This window comes from Polypterus senegalus, chromosome 14 (assembly GCF_016835505.1).
Source record: "Polypterus senegalus isolate Bchr_013 chromosome 14, ASM1683550v1, whole genome shotgun sequence".
Taxonomy (NCBI): Eukaryota; Metazoa; Chordata; class Cladistia; order Polypteriformes; family Polypteridae; genus Polypterus; species Polypterus senegalus.
This window is the reverse complement of record NC_053167.1, coordinates 63,968,113-63,994,387: the sequence shown is the minus strand read 5'-3', so window position 1 is coordinate 63,994,387 and position 26,275 is coordinate 63,968,113. Positions and strand designations below refer to the sequence as shown.

The 26,275-nt window shown below is 39.1% G+C and overlaps 1 protein-coding gene across 3 annotated transcripts in view; it reads left to right on the top strand.

Moving 5' to 3' along the window:
- Positions 1 to 26,275, top strand: part of ddah1 (dimethylarginine dimethylaminohydrolase 1) — a 164,973-nt gene that overhangs the window by 102,974 nt on the left and 35,724 nt on the right. For all 3 annotated transcript variants that reach the window (XM_039735417.1, XM_039735416.1, XM_039735415.1), the window contains exon 2: positions 23,930 to 24,029. In XM_039735417.1, coding sequence (XP_039591351.1) covers positions 23,930 to 24,029 — 100 coding nt within the window. The remainder of the gene's footprint in view (positions 1 to 23,929; positions 24,030 to 26,275) is intronic.

Here is a 26,275-nt window from a genome sequence, read left to right as displayed (position 1 = left end):
CCTGTTCAATTTCTCATTAATGTAATTATCTAATCAACCAATCACATGGCAGTTGCTTCAATGCATTTAGGGGTGTGGTCCTGGTCAAGACAATCTCCTGAACTCCAAACTGAATGTCAGAATGGGAAAGAAAGGTGATTTAAGCAATTTTGAGCGTGGCATGGTTGTTGGTGCCAGACGGGCCAGTCTGAGTATTTCACAATCTGCTCAGTTACTGGGATTTTCACGCACACCATTTCTAGGGTTTACAAAGAATGATGTGAAAAGGGAAAAACATCAGTATGCGGCAGTCCTGTGGGTGAAAATGCCTTGTTGATGCTAGAGGTCAGAGGAGAATGGGCCGACTGATTCAAGCTGATAGAAGAGCAACTTTGACTGAAATAACCACTCGTTACAACCGAGGTATGCAGCAAAGCATTTGTGAAGCCACAACACGCACAACCTTGAGGCAGATGGGCTACAACAGCAGAAGACCCCACCGGGTACCACTCATCTCCACTACAAATAGGAAAAAGAGGCTACAATTTGCACAAGCTCACCAAAATTGGACAGTTGAAGACTGGGAAAATGTTGCCTGGTCTGATTAGTCTCGATTTCTGTTGAGACATTCAAATGGTAGAGTCAGAATTTGGCGTAAACAGAATGAGAACATGGATCCATCATGCCTTGTTACCACTGTGCAGGCTGGTGGTGGTAGTGTAATGGTGTGGGGGATGTTTTCTTGGCACACTTTAGGCCCCTTAGTGCCAATTGGACATCGTTTTAATGCCACGGGCTACCTGAGCATTGTTTCTGACCATGTCCATCCCTTCATGACTACCATGTACCCATCCTCTGATGGCTACTTCCAGCAGGATAATGCACCATGTCACAAAGCTCGAATCATTTCAAATTGGTTTCTTGAACATGACAATGAGTTCACTGTACTAAAATGGCCCCCACAGTCACCAGATCTCAACCCAATAGAGCATCTTTGGGATGTGGTGGAACGGGAGCTTCGTGCCCTGGATGTGCATCCCACAAATCTCCATCAACTGCAAGATGCTATCCTATCAATATGGGCCAACATTTCTAAAGAATGCTTTCAGCACCTTGTTGAATCAATGCCACGTAGAATTAAGGCAGTTCTGAAGGCGAAAGGGGGTCAAACACCGTATTAGTATGGTGTTCCTAATAATCCTTTAGGTGAGTGTATACGTGCATGTTTGGTTTACAAATCCACACCATTGAACCAGGTTCTGTCAAAATTTGCACAGCTACATCATTTGATTTGGGAACAATGTAGACTATAGCCCAACCCAAAATTTTACCCCTGGCGTTAGCTTTGTTTCTCCCTTTTTCCTTTTCACTACAGTTTGAATGACAGTGCCACCTGGTGGCTGAAAACACCAGAACAGACTGAAGCTGCACTAGCAGACAGACAGACCACAGCTTCAAATGACTTGTCCATTAAATGCTGGATGCTGCTTCTAGTAGACTTATATGATTGAAAATCAGGTTGTAAATTTAGATACAGCAATGCCCTACTTCTCTTGAACCTTATAAATTGGCAATCCCGTTTCTCAAACTTTATGCTTTTTTCTTCAAGTGCACCGGAAGTGTACTTAAGTGTTTCAAAATGTGAACAATCTTGGGCAAACCAACGAGAGGATTTAAAGTTTTGATTCAAATTTTTGGAAGGGGTAATGTCATCTGCTTGGCTGTCGTGCTGCCTGTTGAGAAGCTCAGCACTCCATTCATTCATTTCCAGTACAGTAAGCATCCAAAGTAGACATTTTATAGTCTTAGCAGCGTTGCATAGAATTTGAGATGTTGAAGCTCACAGACATAAGGCACCAATATATATACACAAACATCACCATTCCTCAATAAACAAAAAAAAATACATAAAACAAATACATTTAACTACGGCAAGTGTGGGAAGAAACTGCACACTGGAAGGTAACTAAAGAAAACACAGAAAAAAGCTCAGACCATGGGTATGATAATAAAAGGACGAGTTTACATTGTCCTTTACTGATATTACTGATTATTACATTTGTTTTGTTTCAAATACATTAAATTTGTAACTTTATTAAGATACATTAACATATTCCTTATATTAATCCAGCCATCTGTTTTCTGAATCCACTTCCATAATGTGTTCCAGCAACATCAGGCACAAGGCAGGTGCCACCCTAAATGAGATGTAAGTCCATTGCAGCAGATATTTGCACACACTCACATGAACCCAGAGCAAGGCATCTTAAAATTTAAGCTAAACTGTGTGTCTTTGGAATGCAGCAGTGAAACCAGAATACTGGAGGAGAATCCATGCAGACACAGGGAGATTATTCAAACTAAACACAGACTGACTGGGATACAATTTGAATTCATCCTCCTGGAATTTTATGGCCACAGCATTTGAAGAAAATACTAGTTGTGGACCAAGGAAATTTGTGTAGCCACATTGAAAACAGTTTTTAAATCTATAAAACTATGCACATTTTGCTTTGGGGAGTCAAAGATTTTTAAATAGAAAATAAAATTGAACATTTCTTTAAGGAATGAAAGAAGGATAAACTCAACTGTCAGAACTGAGTGTCTAGCTGAACTATTAGAATAATTAAACTGTACAATACCAGCTCTAGTGGCCAGACCTGTATTGGAGTTTTTAAGTGGTGAGTAATTTGTGCTTTCAGTGGAAGACCTCATAGAACAGCTGGTCTCTGAAAGCCACAGCCATTTGTAGATGGGTTTTGAAATTCCCTTTTGCCCCTTATACTGGGATACTGAAACATATTAGTGATAGTAGAATATAATAGTAGAATACATGGGCAGAAAAGCATTTTGAAGAGTTAAAAGAAATGGTTCATATCCTTAAATAGCATTACTATACCAAATAAGTTAACTTATCCATCTCAGACTAATTTAGTTAGTATTCTACTTGAGACAGTTTCTTAGATACTAAAATTTGTGAATAACTTCCAGCCTGGTCATTATCTGTATGAACTTTGCCTGCTCTCCTCGTGGCTGCGTGGCTGTTTTTGAATGGAATTATGTTAGGTTACCTGGCAACTCTAAATTGTTCCAGAATGACTTAGAGTTGGTATGTGCCTAGGCATGCAGAACCCTGCGATAGACTGGTGCCTAGTGCAGAGTTGGTCAGTCTTGTTCCTAGTGTTGTTAGGCTAGACTGTGGTTCAGGGTTCAAATAATGGACAGGTGGATTTTGCTTTGTACTTTGTGTTCCATGCTATACCTATGGATGCTTTCAGCATACAGTATGATGCATGCTGAAGAATTTATTGGACGATGTACAGTGAAGTAAATAATAATAGTAGCAAATACATTGTTAAAAAATGTATTTACTTGTTTTATACATGTTTGTAGCCTCCCACATCTCATCTGCTAGACTGTCTTTAATGTTTTCTTTTTTTTTCCTCAGGAAGCCAAGGGAGGTTGTCATGAAATTGCCCTGAATTCCTAGCACAGTGGGGAGGCTGTGTCACAAAGAGGCGATGGAGGGTGCCATTTGGCATTCCTCCATCTTAATGCGCATACTTTAGCTTGAATTTATTTTGTGTATGATTCACATTGGCAGCTCAGGGTCAAACTATTTGCCTCTAGAAGGTTCAAGTGCTTCCGTTGCCTTTTTTAAACACAGCATCTGGGTAAAGTGTAGGAGGCAGCAGTAAACAGTGGAGATGGTTGAGTTAAAGGATTGCTGAATGTAGTTGAGCTAGCTATAATTCAAATGAAGGGGTCTAGAGCATGGCAGCTGTAGTAGTATGAAACACATATACGCTGTACACTAAGGCCCTAGCATGTACCGTAATTCATGTCCAGGAGCTACTAGTGCCTTTCCTTTCAGTTATCAAATTGAGTGCTTACAGCCTTAAAAAAAGGGGTGTATATATATTTATAAACAGTGTTTGTCACCAGGGACTGCAGCCCATGTTACGTATAGAAAAAAGCCAAGAGTGATAGTTTTATTTGAATGTACCCTTGGTTTATTTATTCCTTTGGGCTAATGCACAGTACATAAAGTCAAGTGCTTTGCATGATCAGGGGCTCTAACCAAGACACATTTAAGCAGTATATGATGGTATTATTATGTTTAAAAAATTAAAGCAATGCCACGTAAAACCCATGTTTCCATCTAATGCAGAAAAATAAGATTTTTATTGGCTGGAGATGTATGCTAGAATACAGTAAATCTGCATTGACTTTCAACAGTCTAGTGAATGAGTTTAAATGAAGATGTATTTTTGCACCAATTAATTTAATAATTTATTATTGAGTAATGCACTTAGTGAATTAGTGAAATACAGTAGTGCAGTGGCTAATGCTGCTGTCTTATGGCTCCTCAGTTCAAAATTCAGCCTGTCTATGTGGAGTTCGTAAGTGAGCTTTCTTTAAGTGCTCCAGTTTTTCTCCCTCATCCCAACATCATGCATTTTGTCATTTATCTATATGTGTGCTCCAAAATCAATAAACGTAGGTGTGTGCATAAGTGTGACCTGCAAAGGGCTGGTGTCTATTTCATGCCAGTTCCTGTAATGCTACCAGGTTGGGCCAGGTCTGTTTGAATTAAGTCCATTAGATGATAATTATTGCGTGTGTGTGTTTGTGTGTGTTTAAATGAAAGTTAATAGGGACCTAATCATATTCTTGTAATTTATGTTTTTGCTATGACAGGTTACAAAAGAGGCTGATGCAATAGCTCATTTGTTGGAGTGTAGAATGTAGTGACTTGTTTAAGTAAACAGCCCCTAACAAAATGAGCTAATGTTTGTGATTTACAATGGCCAAAACCCTTTAAACTTTACTGGAGTTTTACCTAAGGGGATTTTCCACAAGGTTTCAGGCATGTTGGTAAGACAAGAATTTCACAGTACTCTATACTTGTGGTAAGAGTACCAGTATTAATACTACTGTAATAAAGATTCTACTGTCTTGGAGAATGGTGTAGAAAATGTAGGATGAAAATGTCACAGAACAAAAGTCTAGGGATCTTGCGTTTCATGATAATTACGGTTAAGTGTGAAGACACACCTCTCAATGACACACATTTCAGCACTTTGGACAGCGAGCAGCTGTATACAATGCGACACAGAAAAATTACAATTGTATATTAAAAGGAATCATCCTGTAATAAGGAACTCCATGAAGACGGTTACAAAAGCGAGCTTGATAAGTGTAGTAAGTGTGTGCAGTTTCACTAGCTGACATGAAAATTTAAGATACCTGTATTAGAAAAAAAACTGAGCCAGTCATATTAAGACTAATCCTTCAAGTGGTTAGAGCAGACTACCAACCTGAGTATGAATAATGCTGTTAATCAAATGATGTTCAATGATCAACAGTATCACACATTCTTCTCCACACCTGTTTGAGGTTTTTGAGTCACAGTGTAAAGCCGTCCAATTTAAGAAAGCCGTCCAATTTAAGCTGACTATGGACTTTAAACAACAACAGCCAGTTCAATCGCACTGACTGACAAACTATCTCCTACATCTTAACGATGTGCATGCTGGGATAGTTGGCTCTTTAAATTGGCCCAGAGGGTTTCTGAGCCCTGTCATAGATGGGTATCACATGCACAGTTAGTTCCAGCCATGTGTCTAATATTATAGGAGGCACCATACAACCATTTAATAAAAAAATGGGGTTAGAAAATGAATGGATACATTCACTAATAAAAACAAAAGCCCTGAAATTATGGTAGCTGTAGTCTCTGATAAAAACCACCATGCTAATTTGGAAGAAATCATACCATTAATTTGGAATCAATCATACCATTTAATACAAAGTAGATTGAATATTCTTATTCATCTAGTGTTTGCAAAAACATCCATTCAAGATTTAAAGGAATACATAATGATGCTTTCAACCATACCATTAGGAAACCACTATGACTCCTAAGTCTTTATATGCACTTCACTTTCTAGCTTCGAGCATCCCATTATGTGTATATACTGTATCTGTGGTTTTCTTATCACATTATAAACTTACTTTTGATTTTATTCAGCTTCTTTTGCCATATTTGAGTTTTATTTACTTCTGTCTGTCTTAATTTACATTTCTATCAGCTATCACTTGTTTACAGTACCTAAATTATGCATGTAAATTAAAAAGTAAAGTGGTCTCTACACTGATCTCTGTTGGACCTAACTAACATTTAGCATTTTGTCATAATGCCTTGTTTTGGGCAAGACACCTAACACATAGTCATTAGATTTATGTACCCTAAGTAACTATTGCTCACTTTCATTAACAGTCACTTATAATCATTATGCAGGCCAAAATAAAAAATACCGGTATCCTGTTTGGTGGTTGTCTTCTAAAATTCTATCATATTAGTGAAACATAATCTCCAATGCCTAAACCCTAGCTGACTGTTCATTAACAAACCAGTATTGAATAGCTAATTTGTATTTTATCTTTGCTTTTAAAATTTTGTGCAACATGCACAATATCTGACCTGTTGTTTCTGAGCCAGCAGAATCTTTTTTATATAACAAGATTTTGTTTTTCTATTTACAGTATATATTAATTTGAAAGGGAAGTTGGTTTAATGAATATTTTCAAGTGTTTTGTAAAGTTGGTTATTTCTGAACATTGGGAAATATTCATTACTGCTGTCCTGCATATTTGTATTGGTATTTTACTTTTGTGAGCTTCACTAAAACAAATTCCACATGCCTGTAGATTTCAGAAATTTCCGATTTTAGTACTGATTTCCTAAAAAACCAGCGTACTTTTGAGAAAAGTGATTTAATATTATAGCATAACAAATAGTATACTATTAACATTATAGTATAACTATTATAATAAAATTGATTAAGTTATATTCCAAAACATTTAATGCAATCTGAATTGATATTACACTGTGTTAAGTTTTATTCCAATAAACGTTTATTCGTTTTTCCATCCATCCATTCATTTTGTAACTTGCTTATTGCAGTATAAGGCCAAGGTGAACCAGAGCCAGATGCAGGAGGCAGCCCTGGACATGAGGCTGGTTCACTGCAGTGCACGTTCAAGCATACGCGACTGTTCTCATACTGACAATTTACCGTCTCCATTTCACCTGATATGTTTGTCAGTGAGATATAGGAAGAAAGCAGAGTATCAATAAGCCTTTTTTTTATAAAGAGAAAATCATTACATAATACATAAAATAGTATTTTTACATATGCGTAATTTACTCAGGAAGGTTGGGATACAGATTTTTTAATATAAAAAGTCCTTTCGATGTATTGCCATGCAGTTAATTTCTTTTTATTTCTTTTACATATGCCTGCTAGAAGAGCCTTTCTCTAAATCTGTAATGTTGTTGATTGTGGGTCTGTGCACAGTGAATAGTATAAATAAATAGATTTAATGAGAAGTTACTTTAAAACACTCTTTAAAATGACTATTTGTATTTTTGTGTAGTTGTCCTAGAAGTGTTTTCTTAATTGTTTCATATGTTATTTTGACACATGGTTCTTGCACAAAGTTGCTAGGTTCACTTTCCATGAGCTCGGCAACACTGGAGGACTTTGGAGTAGATCCTGCTTCTGCGAATTGAGAGTCAGTTGAGGTGGTTTGGTGTAGATATGGGATGTCCCCTGGGTGACTCCCCAAGGTGGTATTAAAAGATTTGGAGCAGACCTCAAAATGCCTGTGAATGTACCAGTAGGGTCTGGAAATTGCTGGGGTCTTTCCGTCTAAGTCTGCATGTTGCCACAATGACCTACTCTGTAAGAGAAGTGACTGTTTTTGCCTTGGACATGTGCTTTTTGTTACTAAAATACAATTTGAAATGTGTATCATCGTCAATGATATTTTGTTTTACTTTTCAATTTATTAAAAAATACTAATATAATAAAAACATGTCGATAGTTCAGCTCACTTTTCCATTTCAGGTCTTCTTTTTAACAAATATGTAATATGTATTCATGTCACAAGAACAGATCTCAGCCCTCCATCACTAGATGATCCTATCATTATAGATGTGAGATGTCATCCACCCCTCATAGTGCAGAGCTAGAAGCCTCCTAGCCAGATGGGGCACTCTTTTAGTTTATAAGGCCTTTCACTCCGTGCTTTCATTCTATGAATGAGTAGTAGAGGCTTAAAATGTAAAATGATATGTAACCTTGAATAAAACATGGCATTAATTGTATTTCAGGACTTCTAACATCACTTCAGGACTTCAAAAACTTGGAGGCTATCATCCCACTCTTCACTCTTTTAATATCTGCTGTCCTAGCAAAATGTTCATGCTATTCAGCTTCAAGTGTCACTGGCTCGTTATATGAACCTTAGCAAACTATTCAGTCTGATTTAGACAGCATGTAATGTGACTTTAAACATTATATTGGACTGTTAATATAAAGCAATGGAAAAAAACAAGATAAACCTTCCTTCCAGGGCACCTTACCAGAACTGTGTGATGGGGAACTGTTGCATATTCCAGCAGCCCTGAGCAGAAGGAATGAACCAGCGAGTTCATGTGTGTGCTCAGACATACAAACATTTACAATATAGATTTGCCAGTCTACCCAAATGCATGCCTTTGGGCTTATGAAAGAAGCAGGTGTACCCAGAGGTAATTCTACAAAGACGTTGCCCAAGCTAGGCATCAAATTAAGTGCCATTAGGCTGCAATCCCGTTGGGTATGGCGTCATGACACCCAATATAATGAGCATCCCACTGGTGGCCCTTACACAGAATATGTTAATATTCACTAATAAGCAATTGTAAAGAATTTTAAAAGATAAAAAATACTCTCATATTTGTATTTAATGGACTTTTCTTTTGTCAGTACCTTAAAGGAATTTTAAACCTATTTTGAATTTTAGCCTCCTTAGTGCCCAAAGTGCTTAGTATAACAAAATGAATGTTCTATGACTTCAGCTAGAGCTTGTTCACAGAAATTACATATGTTTGGTGCACTGAATTGATTCTACAAGAAAAATAAAGCATCAGCAACACTAAGAGTATAGTTGGCAAAGCCCAAGTATTGTTTGAGAATTCATAAGAATGTTCTTTCGGGTACTTTATCTCTGAGGCTGTTTCTGGAAAATTTAATGCAGCATTCTTTTTTCATTCGGGGCCCATAAAATCCTCAGTTCAATTGTCCATTCTACTTTATTTCCCATCTATTCAGGAATGAAGAGAATGTGGCAGACAGGCTTTCAACAAGCTTCATGAATTTTAAATGCTTTTCAGGTTCAAAATGGGACACACAGCGTGTGGTCAGTATGGAATGAGAAGCTGGCAGGCAGTGCACAGGTATTATGAGATATTAGGTGTCTTGCAGATAATGAATGCCTTGCTTATCCAGGTGCATTCTTGGCCAAGGTGCATGTCCAGACAGAGTCTAGTGTGTTTCGTAGTCCAACATGTAACAATTGATCATTTTGTAATTGTAAGCAGAAAGTATTCACCAAGGTTCTTTCTCAGCATGCTTGTGCAAGAATTACATTTCATGTCATCATCTTTATCAGTGTAAATCTGTGCTGGTATTTTGGGACTGAACTAATTATGCCTGCAGACACCCTTGCCAAACTGATTAATGGTAGTTTTCCATTTTGTTAGAATATATAGCATTTAACCTTTTGAAAGAAAGTCCTGGAACTGCATTTCTCCCCATGTTTGAGGCTTCCTACATTTGTGTTACTATAAATCTTTACAAAACCTCATTCTGATATCGAGAAGTGTTTTGGCTCTGAAGGCTTCTTTGGAAACCTGTTAAAGCAGCTAGGGAAATTAAGCAAAATGTAAACATGCAAGCTTCCATCTCTTATTCAGGTTTTTTTTTATATCAGTAATGTTTTGAAAAGAAGTTTATGAATTCAACAGTAATTTAATAGTTCAAGTTCTTTGATATCCACTCTCATTCATTTTCAGAACACGCTTATTCCAAAAATGGGGCACAGGGAACAAAGCCTGTCCTGGCTAAATCGGACACACTGCAACAACCCAACTTGGTTGGGCTTCTATTTGTCACCAGGCACATTGTATCAAGCCATTTTGTCATTTATATTACATAAGATGCACTAACTGTGTTTATGAAGAACAGAATGGTGTTTAATTAGACAAAGACAATGTCAAAACCTAATTAAAGCAACTGATTCTTGAACTGTTGTAGCACTTTTAGGTGGACAGCTGCAGGCAGGCTTTTGATATTTGGAACTATGGACTAGGATATCCTGCAGGGGTCATATAGTGAGAACATTGAGGAGGTTGTTGACTTCACTGCTGACTATATCAACTTCTGTATGGACATTGTAGTTCTAGTAAGAACAGTACGCTGCTATGCTAGCAACATGCCATGGATTACAATTCACATCAAGGGCCTTTTGAACCAGAAGAAAAGTGCTTTTAAAGGTGCTGATCAGCATGAGCTCAATTGCGTGCAGAAGGAACTACGAGTCAAGCTCAGGTAGGTGAAGGAGCAGTACAGGAGAAAGCCGGAGCAAAAGTTGCAGAATAACAGCATGAAGAAAGTGTGGGATGGGATGAAGATCATCAGTGGCTGAAGCTTGAAGCTAGTGCCACTTTCGAGAGAGACCAGGAGAGAGCAAACCTGATGAACAACTACCTTAGCAGGTTTGACAACCCTAACCCACTCTCACCTCAGAGTGCTATATCCTCCACCCATCCTTCTGCTGATACCAACATAGGGGAGAGTTTCCCCCCGCCCACAATTACAGCAGCCCAGGTAAGCAGAGAGCTGAGGAGACTTCGTGCCAGCAAACCAGTGGATCCAGATGGAGTTTTACCACAACTACTGAAGGCTTGTGCATTGGAGCTGTGGAGTCTTCTACAGCGCATCTTCAACCTGAGCCTGGAACGAGGAGAGTCCCAAGGCTTTGGAAAACATCTTGCATCACCCCCAGTCCCAAAGGTATCAAGTCCTAGTGAGCTGAATCAAATCTGGCCTGTCGCTCTGATGTCACATGTGATGAAGACCATGGAGCAGCTGCTGTTTCACCACCTGAGGCCACAGAACCGCCACGCCCTCGACCCTCTGCATTTCGCATACCAGGAGAAGATGGGAGCGGAAGATGCCATCTATATGCTATACTGATCCCTCTCCCACTTGGACAGAGGCAGTGGTGCTGTAAGAATTATGTTTCTGGACTTCTCTAGCGCCTTCAACACCATCCACCCTCTGTTCTTTAGGTACAAGCTGACAGAGATGGGAGTAGATTCATACCTGGTAGCAGGGATCGTAGACTATCTTTCAGACAGACCTCAGTATGTGCAGTAACTGCAGGTCTGACATTGTGGTCAGCAACACAGGAGCGCCGCAGGGGACTGTACTTTCTCCGGTCCTGTTCAGCCTCTGTTCAGCCTATATGCATCAGACTTCCAATACAACTCAGAGTCCTTCCACGTGCAAAAGTTTGCTGACGACACTGCTATCGTGGGCTGCATAAGGAGTGGGCAGGAGGAGGAGTATAGGAACCTAATCAAGGACTTTGTTAAATGGTGCAACTCAAACCACCTGCAACTGAACACCAGCAAAACCAAGGAGCTGGTGGTGGATTTTAGGAGGCCTAGGCTCCTTATGATCATCAGAGGTGACTGTGTGCAGTGGGTACAGACCTATAAATACCTGGGAGTGCAGCTGGATGATAAATTGGATTGGACTGCCAATACTGATGGTCTGTGTAAGAAAGGACAGCACCAACTATACTTCCTTAGAAGGCTGGCGTCCTTCAACATCTGCAATAAGATGCTGCAGATGTTCTACCAGACGGTTGTGGCGAGTGCCCTCTTCTACACAGTGGTGTGCTGGGGAGGCAGCATAAAGAAGAGAGACACCTCACACCTGGACAAACTAGTGAGGAAGGCAGGCTCTGTTGTAGGCACGGAGCTGGACAGTTTGACATCTGTTGCGGAGCAACGGGCGCTGAGCAGGCTCCAGTCAATCATGGAGAATCCACTGCATCCACTGAACAGTGTTATCTCCAGGCAGAGGAACAGCGTCAGTGACAGACTGTTGTCACTGTCCTGCTCCACTGACAGACTGAGGAGATCGTTCCTCCCCCACACTATGCGACTCTTCAGTTCCACCCGGGGGGCTAAACATTAACATTATACAAGATTCTAGACTGTTACACCTGCCTCACACTCTCCAACTTGCATTTTTTAACTTGCACTGCGCTTTTATTGCTCTTTAATTAATATTGTTTTTATCTGTATGCTGTTGCTGGAGTATGTGAATTTAATAATAAAATTAATAAAGTATCTATCTATCTATCTATCTGTCTATCTATCTATCTATCTATCTATCTATCTATCTATCTATCGTTTTATGCACATTTTGACTTAAAGAATCCAGGTGCATAGAGTGATGCCAATGAAACACAAGAGTTATGTTACGCCATTGTGAGATATGTACATCTTAGAGTGTCCGTAGCAAAAAAAAAGGGAATTCTAGTCCTCTGTGTACCAAGTCATGCTTTCTTCATCCTCTGTTTAATGTGGCTGATATTTGATTTTTTACAATACATGCTATACATTTTCTGTATAGGTAATGTAATGGTTATTCAGTACTACACTTCATGCTTTGTGATACACAAGTAAAAAAAACATGATGCTAGCAATACTTGCAGTAGTTTATAACTAACATAACCTTTGTAGTAATGGCCAAAGTAATCTTTTATGGAGAAAGTTACACAAATCATCTGCCAGATACCTTATGCTTTTTAACAAAGTCACCAGTCCACCATGCAACAATTCATGCTTCCTATGACCTTAGTAGGAAGGGTAATGCTGTCTTTTCCTCAGCACAGTTTGTGCTTCATGCAGCCTACATATGAAGGCAATGCTGTCCCTACATGCTGTTTATGCTGTGGAGATTCTTGGGTAGGATGTGAATGTTGCTTTCTGTGGAGCTATTTACCTTCCTCGCTGTTTCTGCAGGAAAGTGATGTAAGACCATAATTAATGCTTTCAGCAGCATCTATAAGAAACAACACTATTCTTGGATGCAGCAGTTCATCCCATCTTCTATGGGAAAGGTAGCCCTAGCATGGCATGCAGAAGCTTTTTTTTTATTTGCAGGACCCACAAAGTAAAGGTGGCATTAATTCGGCATCTGCAATTTTTGCTTACAGCTTTCTCTATATAGGAAGCCCTTTACCACACCATCTATATGCTCCATGTCTTCTCAAGTTACTCGCTATTTTCAAGATTCTCAGTGATTAAATTACAAGTCCAAGAAAAAGATTGAGTTGCTTAGACTTTGTTTGATCCCTTTGTTTTTTTTAAAGTAGAACTGCAGATAGTGTGAAAGTTCTAGAATAATCCATCTCTCCTTTTGTCTACATTGTCCTATACAGTAATTTCACAGATACATCCTCCTGTGTATCATAATGCTGAGTTCTTGAGGCTGTATACAGAGCACACTTTCATTGCCTGTTTTCATCATTTGTCCAATGGCTCACACTTGAGCGACATAAAGAAACACACTTGGTAGACATAAGAAGGTCATATTTTTACTATGTTGGGTTGCAAAACACAAGTGCAATCAACCAAGCAACTGTTTGTTCCTAGGACACCAGGGGATTATGGTGCATCAGAATCCAAAACTGAATCCAAACACAGGGGTCTGCTGGAGCCAATCCCAGCCAACACAGGGCAGGAACTAATCCTGGGCAGGGTGCCAACCCACCGCAGGACACACACAAACACACACTAGGGCCAATTTAGAATCACCAATCCACATGTCTTTGGGAGGAAACCCACACAGATACGGGGAGAACATGCAAACTCCACACAGGGAGGACCCAGGAAGTGAACCCAGGTCTCCTTATTGCGAGACAGCAGCGCTACCACTGCGCCACCATTCCGCCCTTGGTAAATTTTAAAATCAATAAATAAATACCAGAAGCAAAAAAGTAGCAGCATATTAATAGTTGCATCTTTCAGAGTCAGTTGCAGAACACAGTTGGCAGAATGCCAGTTGGGGCACATTTCTGGCTTGGGTTTTTTTCAGTACTACATTTAATTAGAATGTGCATTAGAATTAACATAATGGCAAAGGTGTTTTTTATGCTGTTTACTAATGCAAGTTACTTTGGAGTGCATTTACTGTAAACACACACTACAGGAATAACACACAGCAAGCAGAAATGAAAGGACACCCCCGCAGCATTCTGGAGTAATGTATTGCCATTTTAAGATGGAAAATGAACACTGGATTTTAGATTACTTATGCAGTTTAAGTTTATTTAATACTTACAGTGGAGGCGAATACTAAATGTAACAAGGATACAATAACAAAAGATCTTCTTTTTAAACTGCTCAGCATTTAATTAGGATTTCGTAGAATTCCCTTTGTGTTATGACTGACTATGTACAACCCACAAGTTGAGTTGAGTGACGTTTTTGTTTTCCTCTCCTCAGCTGTCAACTGACTGTGTCTCATTGACTATTTTAATGTATTTTACGTTGTCGTAATTGCATTTGTTATTTAAATTGAAACTGATTTGTTTTATCTGCTTTGTGTGTTTAACAAAACTTTCATGTTCATGTATAGTATATACAATACATTTTGCATGTTTTGCTAATTTCCATTAAAGCATTGTAATTGTGTTTTTTTTTTGTTCATGCTCTGGTCTTAAGCTTAAGAATATTATACAGAAATATGTTGGAATTAAATATGGAATTTCTGGGAAATAACTGCAGTATGCTTATGGGAGGTGCTGCAGAAATATGGGTTAACATGGGCCTCTCTTGTGTGCTGTTCTTTCCCTTTATGGATGCAGCGAGTGAGAGCTGTGTCAGAATACATGGCATTAACTTGAATTCATTCATTGTGAGTATCGGGCTCCATCAAGGCTGTGTATTGTCACCACTCCTGTTTGTGGTTTTCATGGACAGGATATCAAGGTCTAGATGAGGTTGTGAGGGTGTCCAGTTGGGAAGGCTAAGGGTAGTATTAGTGCTTTATGAATATGATGTCCTCTTTGCCTCATCTGACCATGGTCTTTGGCATGCACTCAAGCAATTCACTGCCGAATGTGAAGCGGATGGGATGAGAATCAGCACCTCCAAGTCTGAGATTAGGTGAGTCTGTCTCTCCCTCTCTCTCTCTTTCCAGGTGAGGGGGGAACAATGTAACTGTCTTAGTGTAGGAGTTCAGGTATCTTGGGTTATTGTTCATGAATGATGTAAACACGGGAACATGAGATTAACAAGCAGATGGGAGCAGCAGCAGCTGTTCTGAGGGAGCTGTGCTGGTCTGTGGTGGTGAAGCAGGAGCTGAGTCCAATGACAAAACTCCCAGTTTACTGGTTGATCTACATCCCTCTCATCACTTTATGGTTATAAGCTATGGGTAATGACTGCCAAAATGAGATTGTGAGTACAAGCGGCTGAAATGAGGCTTCTTTGCAGAGTGACACCCCATGATAGGGTGAAAAGCTCTGCAATTCGTGAGAGCCTCAGAGTAGAATCGTGTGGATCAGGAGGAGCCAGTTGAGGTGGTTTGGGCACAAGACCAAGCAGCAGGCCCAGGACACCCTGGAGGGATTTTATCTCACAGGTGGTTTTGGAACAACAGGGAATTTTCTAGGAAGAAGTGGAATCTGTAGCTGGGGACAGGGAAATCTGGGCTCACCTGCTTGGCCAGCTGGCACTGCGATACTCACTGGAAAAAGAGGTTTCAGGAACTGAGACGAAATGAGATAACTGCAGTTTGTGTGCTTAGGTGGACAGAAGGAACACACTGTACTTATTTCCATATTGTGTGGAATTGTGCAGCTTGGCTATCTTTGATATATTATTTAGGTGATTTAGACAGCACATTTTTTGTACTTACAAGTAGATAAGAGATGTGAAAATGTTCTGCGGTGCCTGAAGCTCCTACTTTTATCAAAGTGTTGCTTGTTTACTTTAACTTGGCCAGTTTTGTTTTCATGCAACATTATATTGTTGGATTCAATGGTTCTTAAACGTATTAAGGATATGCAGACAGGCTGATGAATATTTCCTTGCATATATGAGAAGTCAGTATGTTTATTAAAATCAATATTTAAAATATTGGTCACATTTAATAAAAATATACAGCTTTCATTTTCATTTACAAATATGAAAATTAGACATGCAATGAAGGGCAGACATTAAAGTTGTTTCACCGCTAACATGATTTTTCCCTCATATTAGTTTTGCTGTCATTTTTAGTTGTTAAGTGGATTGTAAATGTAAATCTCATCAGCTGGTATTTACATTGGATTGACATTGAATCTAGATGTTTGGAGCAACTATGTTTACAACTTCACACTCCCTAACAGTTTGACAGACTGAATGACTTTATGCTGTGGGTGAGCTTATGTTTATTATATTACAGATGATGTTCCATACCTTGAGCCTGCTGTCAGTTTCTCTTGGTTTATTTATCATTTTCAAACATGTACACTGAAAGAAGGACATATTAGAAATGCTTTCATGTGCAGTTTACTCATTTTATATTTGTGTTTAAAGGAATTTTTCACATTGGTAAACAAGTCTTTTTAAAATATGATAGACAGCTAGAACTTTATACTAAACAAAATTACTATTATAATATTTGCTGTGTAGTTTATCTCTACTAGAACATTTATAATCCATTACAAAGGAGCTATGAGTCTTTCTGAAGCTTGTGTTTTCATATCTAGCCCACCCATTTACTGTACTTGCTTAAGCCAGGGAGACAAAACCTGTTCAGGCAGTATGGGGTGCAGAGTAGAAAGCTACCCTGGACTGGGCACCCAAAGGCCAACTGGATGTCAGCTTAGCCTGCACATGTTTGAGATTTGGGAGTCAATTACGCAACACATCAAAAAAAAGAGACAGAATGGCCAGTCTCCTCGGAGACCAAATGCACTATTCTCCAGTTCTTAATACATTTTCAATAAGGTCAAATGGAAAATGCATGCAATGTGAGGAGTGATTTTAAATAGATGTTTTTGCTATTTAGTATTTGGGTTGGTTGATTTCATGTATACTTCTTGAAATAAATCAGTCTGGATCACATCTTGGCCTTCATGCATATCTGATATTTGAATTACTTATAAATTTCATTTCACTGCTTCTCATAAATTGTAGTATATTTACTAAACCTGGGCTAAACAACAATCTGAGTTTTAAATTATGGTTAATGCAAGGGTGTTGATAGTGCTAATAAATTTTATCCCCAAGTGATAGTAAATCTGGCTTTACTCTAACAAACCAACATCTGTTATTTTACTTGCAATGACTTCTGGTTGGCCATGTAAGTAAACTGCATGCAAAATATGATTTTTATGATCATGGCCCACATGCTTTCTGCATGCTGTAGGGTAAGTTTAAAACTTGTTTGTTTGATTTTCTGCCACTTTAAACCTCCCCTACTGTATTAAAGCATGAATATGACATGGCAGAAAAAAATGTGACCTTAAAGACTGTTTGGAGTGCACCACTGGATACTTTTAAGGGTCAGTGCACTTGACATTTGTACCTTGATCGTTTGGGCTGGTAGCATTCCATGATGCTTTCAGAAATACCTTTTAAGTGATGTAGCTGCTAGTAGAGGGAATCCGGAAGCCTCCTCTGGAGCCCACAGCTGTAAAAGCAAAGGTTTCATATACTGGAACAGATGCCTTTCACAGCATGAGCGACATGACTGGCCAGACTCGGTGGGTCAGAAAGTCTGGGAACTTCTTCTCCAAAGTCGTGCCTTGATTTTGATATGCTTTTTTCCTTTTTTAATGAAAATGTTATATATGAATCTTTATTTTTTCAATTTTTTGGGGAGTTTAATCTTTTTCTGTTTGTGTTTAATTAATTCGTTCAGGTGGTTAGATATTGTAAAAATCAGAAATGAAACAGTGTGCAACAGTTTCCTTTCTGTTATGATGTATAGGATATAGAGTGAAATCCTGATGCAGAAAACTTGGGAATGGGCAATTAAAACTACTGTATTATTCACCAATGGTGGAATGCCAACGTGAATTGACTAAATAAAAGGTAAGGTGCCAAATATCAGTCACCCTCTGGGGACAATGTTCATGCTAGTGTACATTATCATTACATTCATGGAATAAGTTTCTTTACAGAAACCTAATGAGCACCTACTGTAGGAAGTTGGAACAATGAGTTATATATTTCATATGAATTGCTGTTGAACAAATGTGTGTCCAAAACAAGATTATTACAAGATAATCACTAAACTAACATACTAAAAAATTTTTTTTTTAGAAATGTATTTTACAATTTACAATACAGGTCAATGGCAATTCATACTGAAACTAATTCTGCCCTGGAAAAACAGAACATTTTAGCAGAATTCTGGAACAGGAACGTGGTCTGAGTAGTCTCATCTACAGTAATCAGTGGCGTAGCTGGGGGGGCGGAGGGGGCGGTCCGTCCCAGGCGGCACATATTTGGGGGCGGCATTATTGGCCAAAAGGCTCAGTACAGTTCGTGTGTAAGCAGCAGGGTTCACTCATGAATGAAAATGGTCAAATTCTCCGATTTTTAACCACAAATGCTTGAAAAGTAATGTTCAGACTGTCCTCCTGTGACGGCATCAGACACAGCAGTTGAAATTTATGAGGCAATAACAAAAATAAAAAAATTACACCGATGATAATTTCTAGGAAGATAAACAACTAATTTACAATTTATAATTTCATTTCGTTATCAGTCCGAATGCGTTCTTGCTCTGCGCAGAAAACATCCCCACCAATCACTTGTACCCTATTTTGGTTCTGGTTTTCGTAGCGTAATTATATTAAACTAATAATTAGAACACGGCTTATCAGTGCGTCTATACTATATTCTTGTCTAGTTGATGCTTATAAATATATATAAAAAATGATTGCTGTTTCTTTATATATGAATAAATCTATGCAAAATTTATCTTAATTTTTCTCTATACATCATTTTAATTTTCTATTTAAATAGCTAAACATATTCAGATATGTTGGAGGGCGGCAAATTGAAGCCCTGCCCCAAGCGGCACGAACTCGAGCTATGCCACTGCCAATAATCCGAAACAGAGGCCCTTTCAGCATCATTCTTCATCTGTGAAAGTGAAACCGAGATACTCCAGCCCTCCCTTTTCCAGGCCCATGTAAAGCAATTTAAAACTACAGCAGGCCAAAACTTATCTTGACAATTCTACATACAAGGCTGATTCCAGGACCAGTCCATTAGAGATTGCTAGGGTACTACCACGATGGCAAAGAGCAGGTGTAGTTACTATGGGAATCCTATTCTAGAGAAAAAGAGACAGAGAGAGATCTCCTGGTAGCCAGATAGATATTTCACATGTTTCCTGGAGGAGTTGTTGCCTGTGATCCTTCTTCCCTGGCCTCGCTTGTTTCATGGATCCTGCACCTGTAGTATCCTTGTAGAGGTCTGCATACTTCAAATCAAGCTCTCTGTGAAGTTTATAGTAGTGCCCTTACCTTTGTTCCTTTATGGGCACACCTAGCAGACATGTAGGGTATTACTCCCTTTAAAGTGTCCTGCATTCCTGTTCCTACTTGCAGTGTGCTAGTCTCCTCTGAAGACTTCCCATAACACCTAGCCTTGTCCTGTGCCTTCCCATTGCCAGCTGGGCACTCCCTCAGAGGATACTCTTGGTCTTTCAGAATCAATCACCCTCAACCAGACAGCCTAGCAAAAGTGAATCAAGACTACTACTTGCTAAATCTCTGTTAGAAGCTCTGGTTGGCTGAGTCTTTGTATCTGCACCTCTTTCTTTTGAAATCCTCTTGTTTTTTCCTCCGAATCTGATCTTCTACTTACATTATAATTTTTAGATAGAATTTCATTGTCTCACCAGAATGTGAAATCCATTCCAGTTGTCAGACTTGTACTTGTCAGGGCACCTGCTGGTGGTCTGGTCTACATTTGCACAGAACTCTCCTCTTTTGACAAATTTAGTGGTTCATCTTGGTGGATTAAGGTACTGGCTGTGTTCTCCAAAGGTAATATACCAACAGTTCAGGATGGGCGCCAGTGTCTCTTGTCTAGGACATAGGCGGAATAATAGTAAGAACACCTTGTCCAAGCAGAAGAGTTTTGACACCACAGAACAGATTGTAAATGTTGTGCTAAAAGTAACATCTGTGCATAAATATGAAGAGATAGATGCTCCCTCCTTCACAAATAAAAAAATAATAACAGGTTATTATTATTATTATTATTAATAACAAACATTTTAGCTGATGAAAGAACTCAGGCAGGCATTTCTGTAAAGGAGTTTTACGTTTGAAAATGCTCATCTTTTTTTCAATTTTTTGGCAGTTGTCAGGATGCAGGTCTAATTTTGACAAAGTGCTGGTTTTGATTCATAACAAAATGATAAGACAAAACTTACAAAATGCAGGGTTAACCTGATCATTGGAATATATATATATATATATATATATATATATATATATATATATATATATATATATATATATATATATATAAATGAAAGAAACAGGGAATGCATAAAATTACTGTTTGCTGTGCAGAAAATATTGAAGACTCCTCTGGCTTTAATTTGTTTAGTAAAAGTTGATACTGAGCAGTGATATGTGTACTGGTATGGGTTAAGTGCGGCAAGAATAATACAGACTGTTAGTCATAAATAAATATGCAAATAACGCTGGCTGCACGCCGGTATGGAAGATTTGCATTGTTTACAGTTGAATTCTTTGATTAACAGGTGCATAAACACAACAATCCTAAAAGTTCAGCTGTGTATCAGCTTGCTCTTATCTGCCTCAAGCTAATGTGTTCTAATTGATAACACAGTAGCTTTGCTGGAGGCTTGGCTCATCCTTGTCCTTTTGATTAAAAGAATTCCAGGACTGAAACTTTAGAGTAGTTGTGTTGACCTGATTGAATCTTAATTAAACTGTGCCTTGCCTGAATAAGATTGTGTTACTTAAGTACAGCTGTACTTCTGTTGCTAAAGTACGAGTATGATTCAATTGCACACTAGTGAAATCATGTATGAGAGGCTGAGCCTCTTATTTACACAGGTGCCGTTATCCCTCTGCCAAGGAGATAAATGAGGTCCAGGACATAATAGTCTATGTACGTTTAATACTTTGATTCAGACTTGAGACCTAATTATATTGACATACCGAATGAAAATGTTACAGACTCAAATGACTCCATATCTTTACAATGGCTTTCCTGCATACTAAGTATACTTATCTATAATGACATTTTGTTATGAATTTAAATGAATTGTGTATATGAGTAACATTACCAGTCCTTTGGGCAGCTATTCTGACTTATAGCAGTTGGTTACATTCTGGACATATGTGCTGTCTGTTTGAAATTTATCTTCTCCATCTCTTTATGTAAAATGCCCCAGGAGACTCCCACTTGGCTTCATTGTACAAAATGGTGCTTTTTTGTGGAGAGGTCATTCTGTAACAGACTTGATTTCATGCTGTTGGCAGCCCTGGATGGAATATGAAAAAATGATTTTATGTTCACAGTTCACTTCAATTTATTTTTATTTAACCAAACACCTCTATTGATGTTAATGTGTTAGAAGTTTAGTAAATTGCAGGCCACAGGCAGAGCATAAGTCATGTTACAGTGCAGTTCAGTTCTTCCAAGTTATCAGAACCGCGACTATACCCTAATCAAATTAAACAAATGTTTCACTGAAAGCCACTTTGAATCTGGGAGTAATTATGCTAAGGTTAAGAAGCTATTGATGTATAACTAAAGTTCCCACATATCAACTAACATAGCCTAGAGACATTGTGATAGTACCATACCTTGTTCTGAGGAGGATTAATTTTATTTATGACAATGTTGGACAAAATGAATGAAATGAAAGAGAAAAGAAAAACTAGATGGAGTTGGTGCATGATATCCTTATCGTCATGTAGCGGTGCTGTTCCCATGTGCCTTGTAAAATGTTAAGTCCTAGAATGAACACACACTGTTACTTGACTACTTAAACTGAACAGTGTGTCCATTGCACTTCCTGGCGTTTAGACAGGTGACAGGAGATTTGAAGCAGGAGCCTGTGTCTGTGGAGTTTCTTGTCTAGTTCCCTGTACTGTCTCTCCTTGCTCTAGTCCTCCTGTATATACAGAGTGCCTCACTCATTCTGAAGCAGTAGACTAAATAATAACTTCTTGCTGAAGTATAGCCATGTGATCCTGTATTGAAATAGATTTGCTTGGAAAACAAATACATCAATGAATTATAGCAGTGAATCAGTGGAGCCACAACTGCAAAAGTTGAAAATAACATTTATTTAGATTACATTTGTATATACTGTAGCAATTTAACAGAGCATTTTATTTTAAAATGGGCGGCACGGTGGCACAATGGTAGCGCTGCTGTCTTGCAGTTAGGAGACCCGGGTTCGCTTCCTGGGTCCTACCTGCATGGAGTTTGCATGTTCTCCCCGTGTCTATGTGGTTTTCCTCCCACAGTCCAAAAACATGCAGGCCAGGTGCATTGGCGATTCTTAGTTGTCCCTGGTGTGTGTGCCCTGCGGTGGGCTGGCACCCTGCCCAGGGTTTGTTTCCTGCCTTGTGCCCTTTGTTGGCTGGGATTGGCTCCAGCAGACCCCCGTGACCCTGTAGTTAGGATATAGTGGGTTGGATAATGGATGGATGGGTTTTATTTTAAAGGTGACAAAGTGTTTAGCACTTCTTCCTCACAGCTCCTGAGCCTGTGCAGAATTTACACAAGTCTCTTCAGGTTAGTTTTCTACAGATTTGTTACAGATCTACATAACATTCAAATTATGTGAACTGACAACTTGAAATGAACACTGTTTAAGTATGGGTGCCGGTGTGCAGTAGTGTGGTGCAGTGGCTAAGACACCACAAGCTTGACAGTTTAGTTTCCGTGACTGCATTACTGTGTGGCCCATCTGTGACCCTTTTACTCCCTTTATGCTTCAGTTGAAAACATGTAGTCTGTCGAAACAGTTGTAATATGTGCAGGTCACCTTGGATAAAGGTGTGTGCTAGATCTGTAATAATATGCATGCCCTGCAGACGTTGACATCATACTGTATTCAAGGTTAGTTAATGCTGTGAATTCAGTGTTACTGGGAAAAGCCCAAGCTCAGCACAACCCTAAAATGGATAAAGTGGGTTCAGAATATGAATGGTAAAAAAACGAATCCTTCACTGAATGTGTTTACCAGAGAGCTCTTGAATTTTAGTTTTTGTTTGTATATTGTATTTAAAAATATACCTAGCATCCTTACTTGAAACCTTGTATTTGTTTAAATACAAATTCTTTGCACACTTCAGATGTATTTAAGTTTTTTCAGACTGTGTGACTCTTTGCTGAATGTGCTTGCATCTTTCCACTTTTATATATCATCTTGCATTTGCTTATATTATGGTTAATCTTTTTCTTCATCATATTTACTTACACACAGTAAACTTAACAATTTCCTGATTTAATTTACACTCTGTGACTGTTTAAACCATTACAGTGTTGTACAGACTTTTGAAATGTCTGAATTTTGTTTCACTGAAACCTATTTTTGATTGTCTACACTTTTAACCTAGAAAAAAAATATCTAAGTATTTCAGACATACCTTCTATTGGAAATTTACTTGTGTAGTGCAATGTTATGAATATGCCCAAACATATTGTGGATTTACAAACTGTATGACTTGGCTAGTTCTGTGTGTAGATTCTACCATTTTATCTTTAATGAGTTTTTACACTTATTTAAAACATCATCACCATCAGAATTGTGATATTTGGGGAATCAGCAAGGCAAAACAGAGCAAAAATCCTAGGTTGCCTGTTCAACTGCACCAACTGTCTCACTGTGTGACTGTTTAGAATTATATTGTCTCATCTCTGAGTATCTACTAGCTATCATCCTATGACAAATCAGGGCACTTTAAATGACTGGTTGTAGTAACAGTTTATCAAGTAGTAAAAACTTGACATTATTCTGTATTGTAGACTGAAATGGTGAAAAAGGCGCTGACAGATCTACATTTGAACATCGTGGAAATGACAGATGAATCTGCCACCCTAGATGGAGGAGATGTTCTGTTTACAGGTAAGTGCTTGTAATTATTATATGTAGTAACATAACAACAGAACATTGTCAACATTGCTTAATCCATCTAAGGGTTGTGGGGTTCAGGGCCTATCCTAGCAGGACTAAGTGCAAGATAGGAAACAACCCTGGCAGGACACAGGATCGTGTATTATAATCCCATCCTAAATGTTAAAGGGTGAGCGTGACTTTCCACTTTTATCTGAATGGTGCCTAAGTATGCCTTTGCAATTGTTAGCTTGATCTCAGATGCATATTATCACAATTTAAGTCTGGTATATTTTCAGATTATGTTTGTAAGTACTTTGTTGCAAAAGGTATAACTTTACAGATGATTCATCTTTTAACGTACAAATGTATATCAAACAGACACCATAAAATGTACATTCAAAGTTATGTCATATAGTGCCAGATGATGCTTTAAGTTACTATATGTTGTGGCCTGTAGGAGGTTTAACAGATGCCAAAACCCTGGCACAACTACATAAACAACAGTCCCCGGTTCAAAAAAATACCTTCACACAGTTTTTTTTCCTTTAAATTATCACCTACACAATTCCTTCTGTTCTTTCTTTTCCTGTCTTCCCCACACCGGCCAGTTGAGCTTTTCCTTCCTCCTTCTCTCCCAGCTCTGACTCCCTGCGTGCCATGACAGTGCTTAAAGTGAGCACTTCTGGGTCCGTCAAAAGCCACTCAAAATGGCAGCATCCACAGCACTCAGCAGGGCTCAACAACAGAACTACAATTGTCATGTTACCCTGCAGATGTGCACATGGGCGATCCAGTAAAGGGTTGCTGCCACCTAAAGCATTGGGGGAGTATACAGCCCTGATTGGCGGTGTCCCCCTGTCCCTCCACTTCACTGTCCAGCCCAGGAAAGAAAACACCAGCCGTCTCACTGGGGAAGCCTCTCCATCCCTGCCTTCCATTACACTGTGATAATATATAATGTACAGTAAAACCTCGATCATCTGTCACTCGATTAACCGTCAGTTTCTGTTAACCGACAGGGCCGGAAAAAAAATGCACTCCATCGCCTACCTATTACTGTACTACTACTTCCATGCAGTATGCTGCGAGCTGTGCATATTGGAACAACTCTCCCTTCTGTTACCGTGTAGTATTCTTCACCAGCACTACGTGCCAGGCCGCATTTTGAAATCACAGTGTCGGTTGTTGAGATGTTTACTTACCTTGGCAATGACATTCATGGCTCTGGTGACTTTTCCTATGAAGTCAGTAGACGAATTGGGAGAGCATGGGGGGGTCATGAGGTCACTGGAAAGGGGTGTGTGGCGCTCCCGATATCTATGCAAAAGGACGAAGGTCAAAGAGTCCTGGTGCTTCCTGTCTTGCTATATGGTTGCGAGACATGGACACTATCCAGTGACCTGAGACGAAGACTGGACTCCGTTGGTACTGTGTCTCTCCGGAAAATCCTTCGGTACCGCTGGTTTGACTTTGTGTCAAAGGAGCGGTTGCTCATGGAGTCCCAAATGAGGGACATTACCTGCATTGTGAGGGAGTGTCAGTTACGGCACTACGGCCATGTGGCGTGTTTCTCTGAGGGTGATCCAGCTCGTAAGATCCTCATCGTTGGGGACCCAAGTGGCTGGACCAGGCCAAGGGGTCGCCATCCGTAACTCCTGGTTGCGGCAGATAGAGGGTCATTTCCGGAGGGCGGTACTGAACTGCGTTTCTGCCTGGGGGGTTGCAAACCAGGATCTCGAGTTGTTTTCATCGTGTAGTGGGTGTGGCAACGCACTGTACCAGAGCATGCTCCACAAGTTGACTTGACTTGACTTGTGTCGGATACGTACCTTCAGTTTTAATAGCATTAATAGCATTTCATAGCTTGTCTGTTTTATTATAATTAATCTACTCTACATTGTTATGGCTGATAAACACAAGCGTGTGGTGTTGGAATTGTCACAAAAAATGAAATTATTAAAAGTTTACAAAATGGCAAAAGTGCTTCAAGTATTGCATCAATTTACAGAGTACAAAGAACAACAGTGAACTATATGATGTTGTGATGCCAACAAAATTGAAAAACATGTTGAAAATGGAAACCACAGCCATCTGGAGTTTTTTAGTTTTTTCTGTCCTCCCTGGCCATCAGACCTTACTTTTATTCTATGTTAATTAGTGTTCCCTAATTCTATTTTCTTATTTATTTTGTCTTTTTTCTCTTTCTTCATCATGTAAAGCACTTTGAGCTACATTATTTGTATGGAACTGTGCTA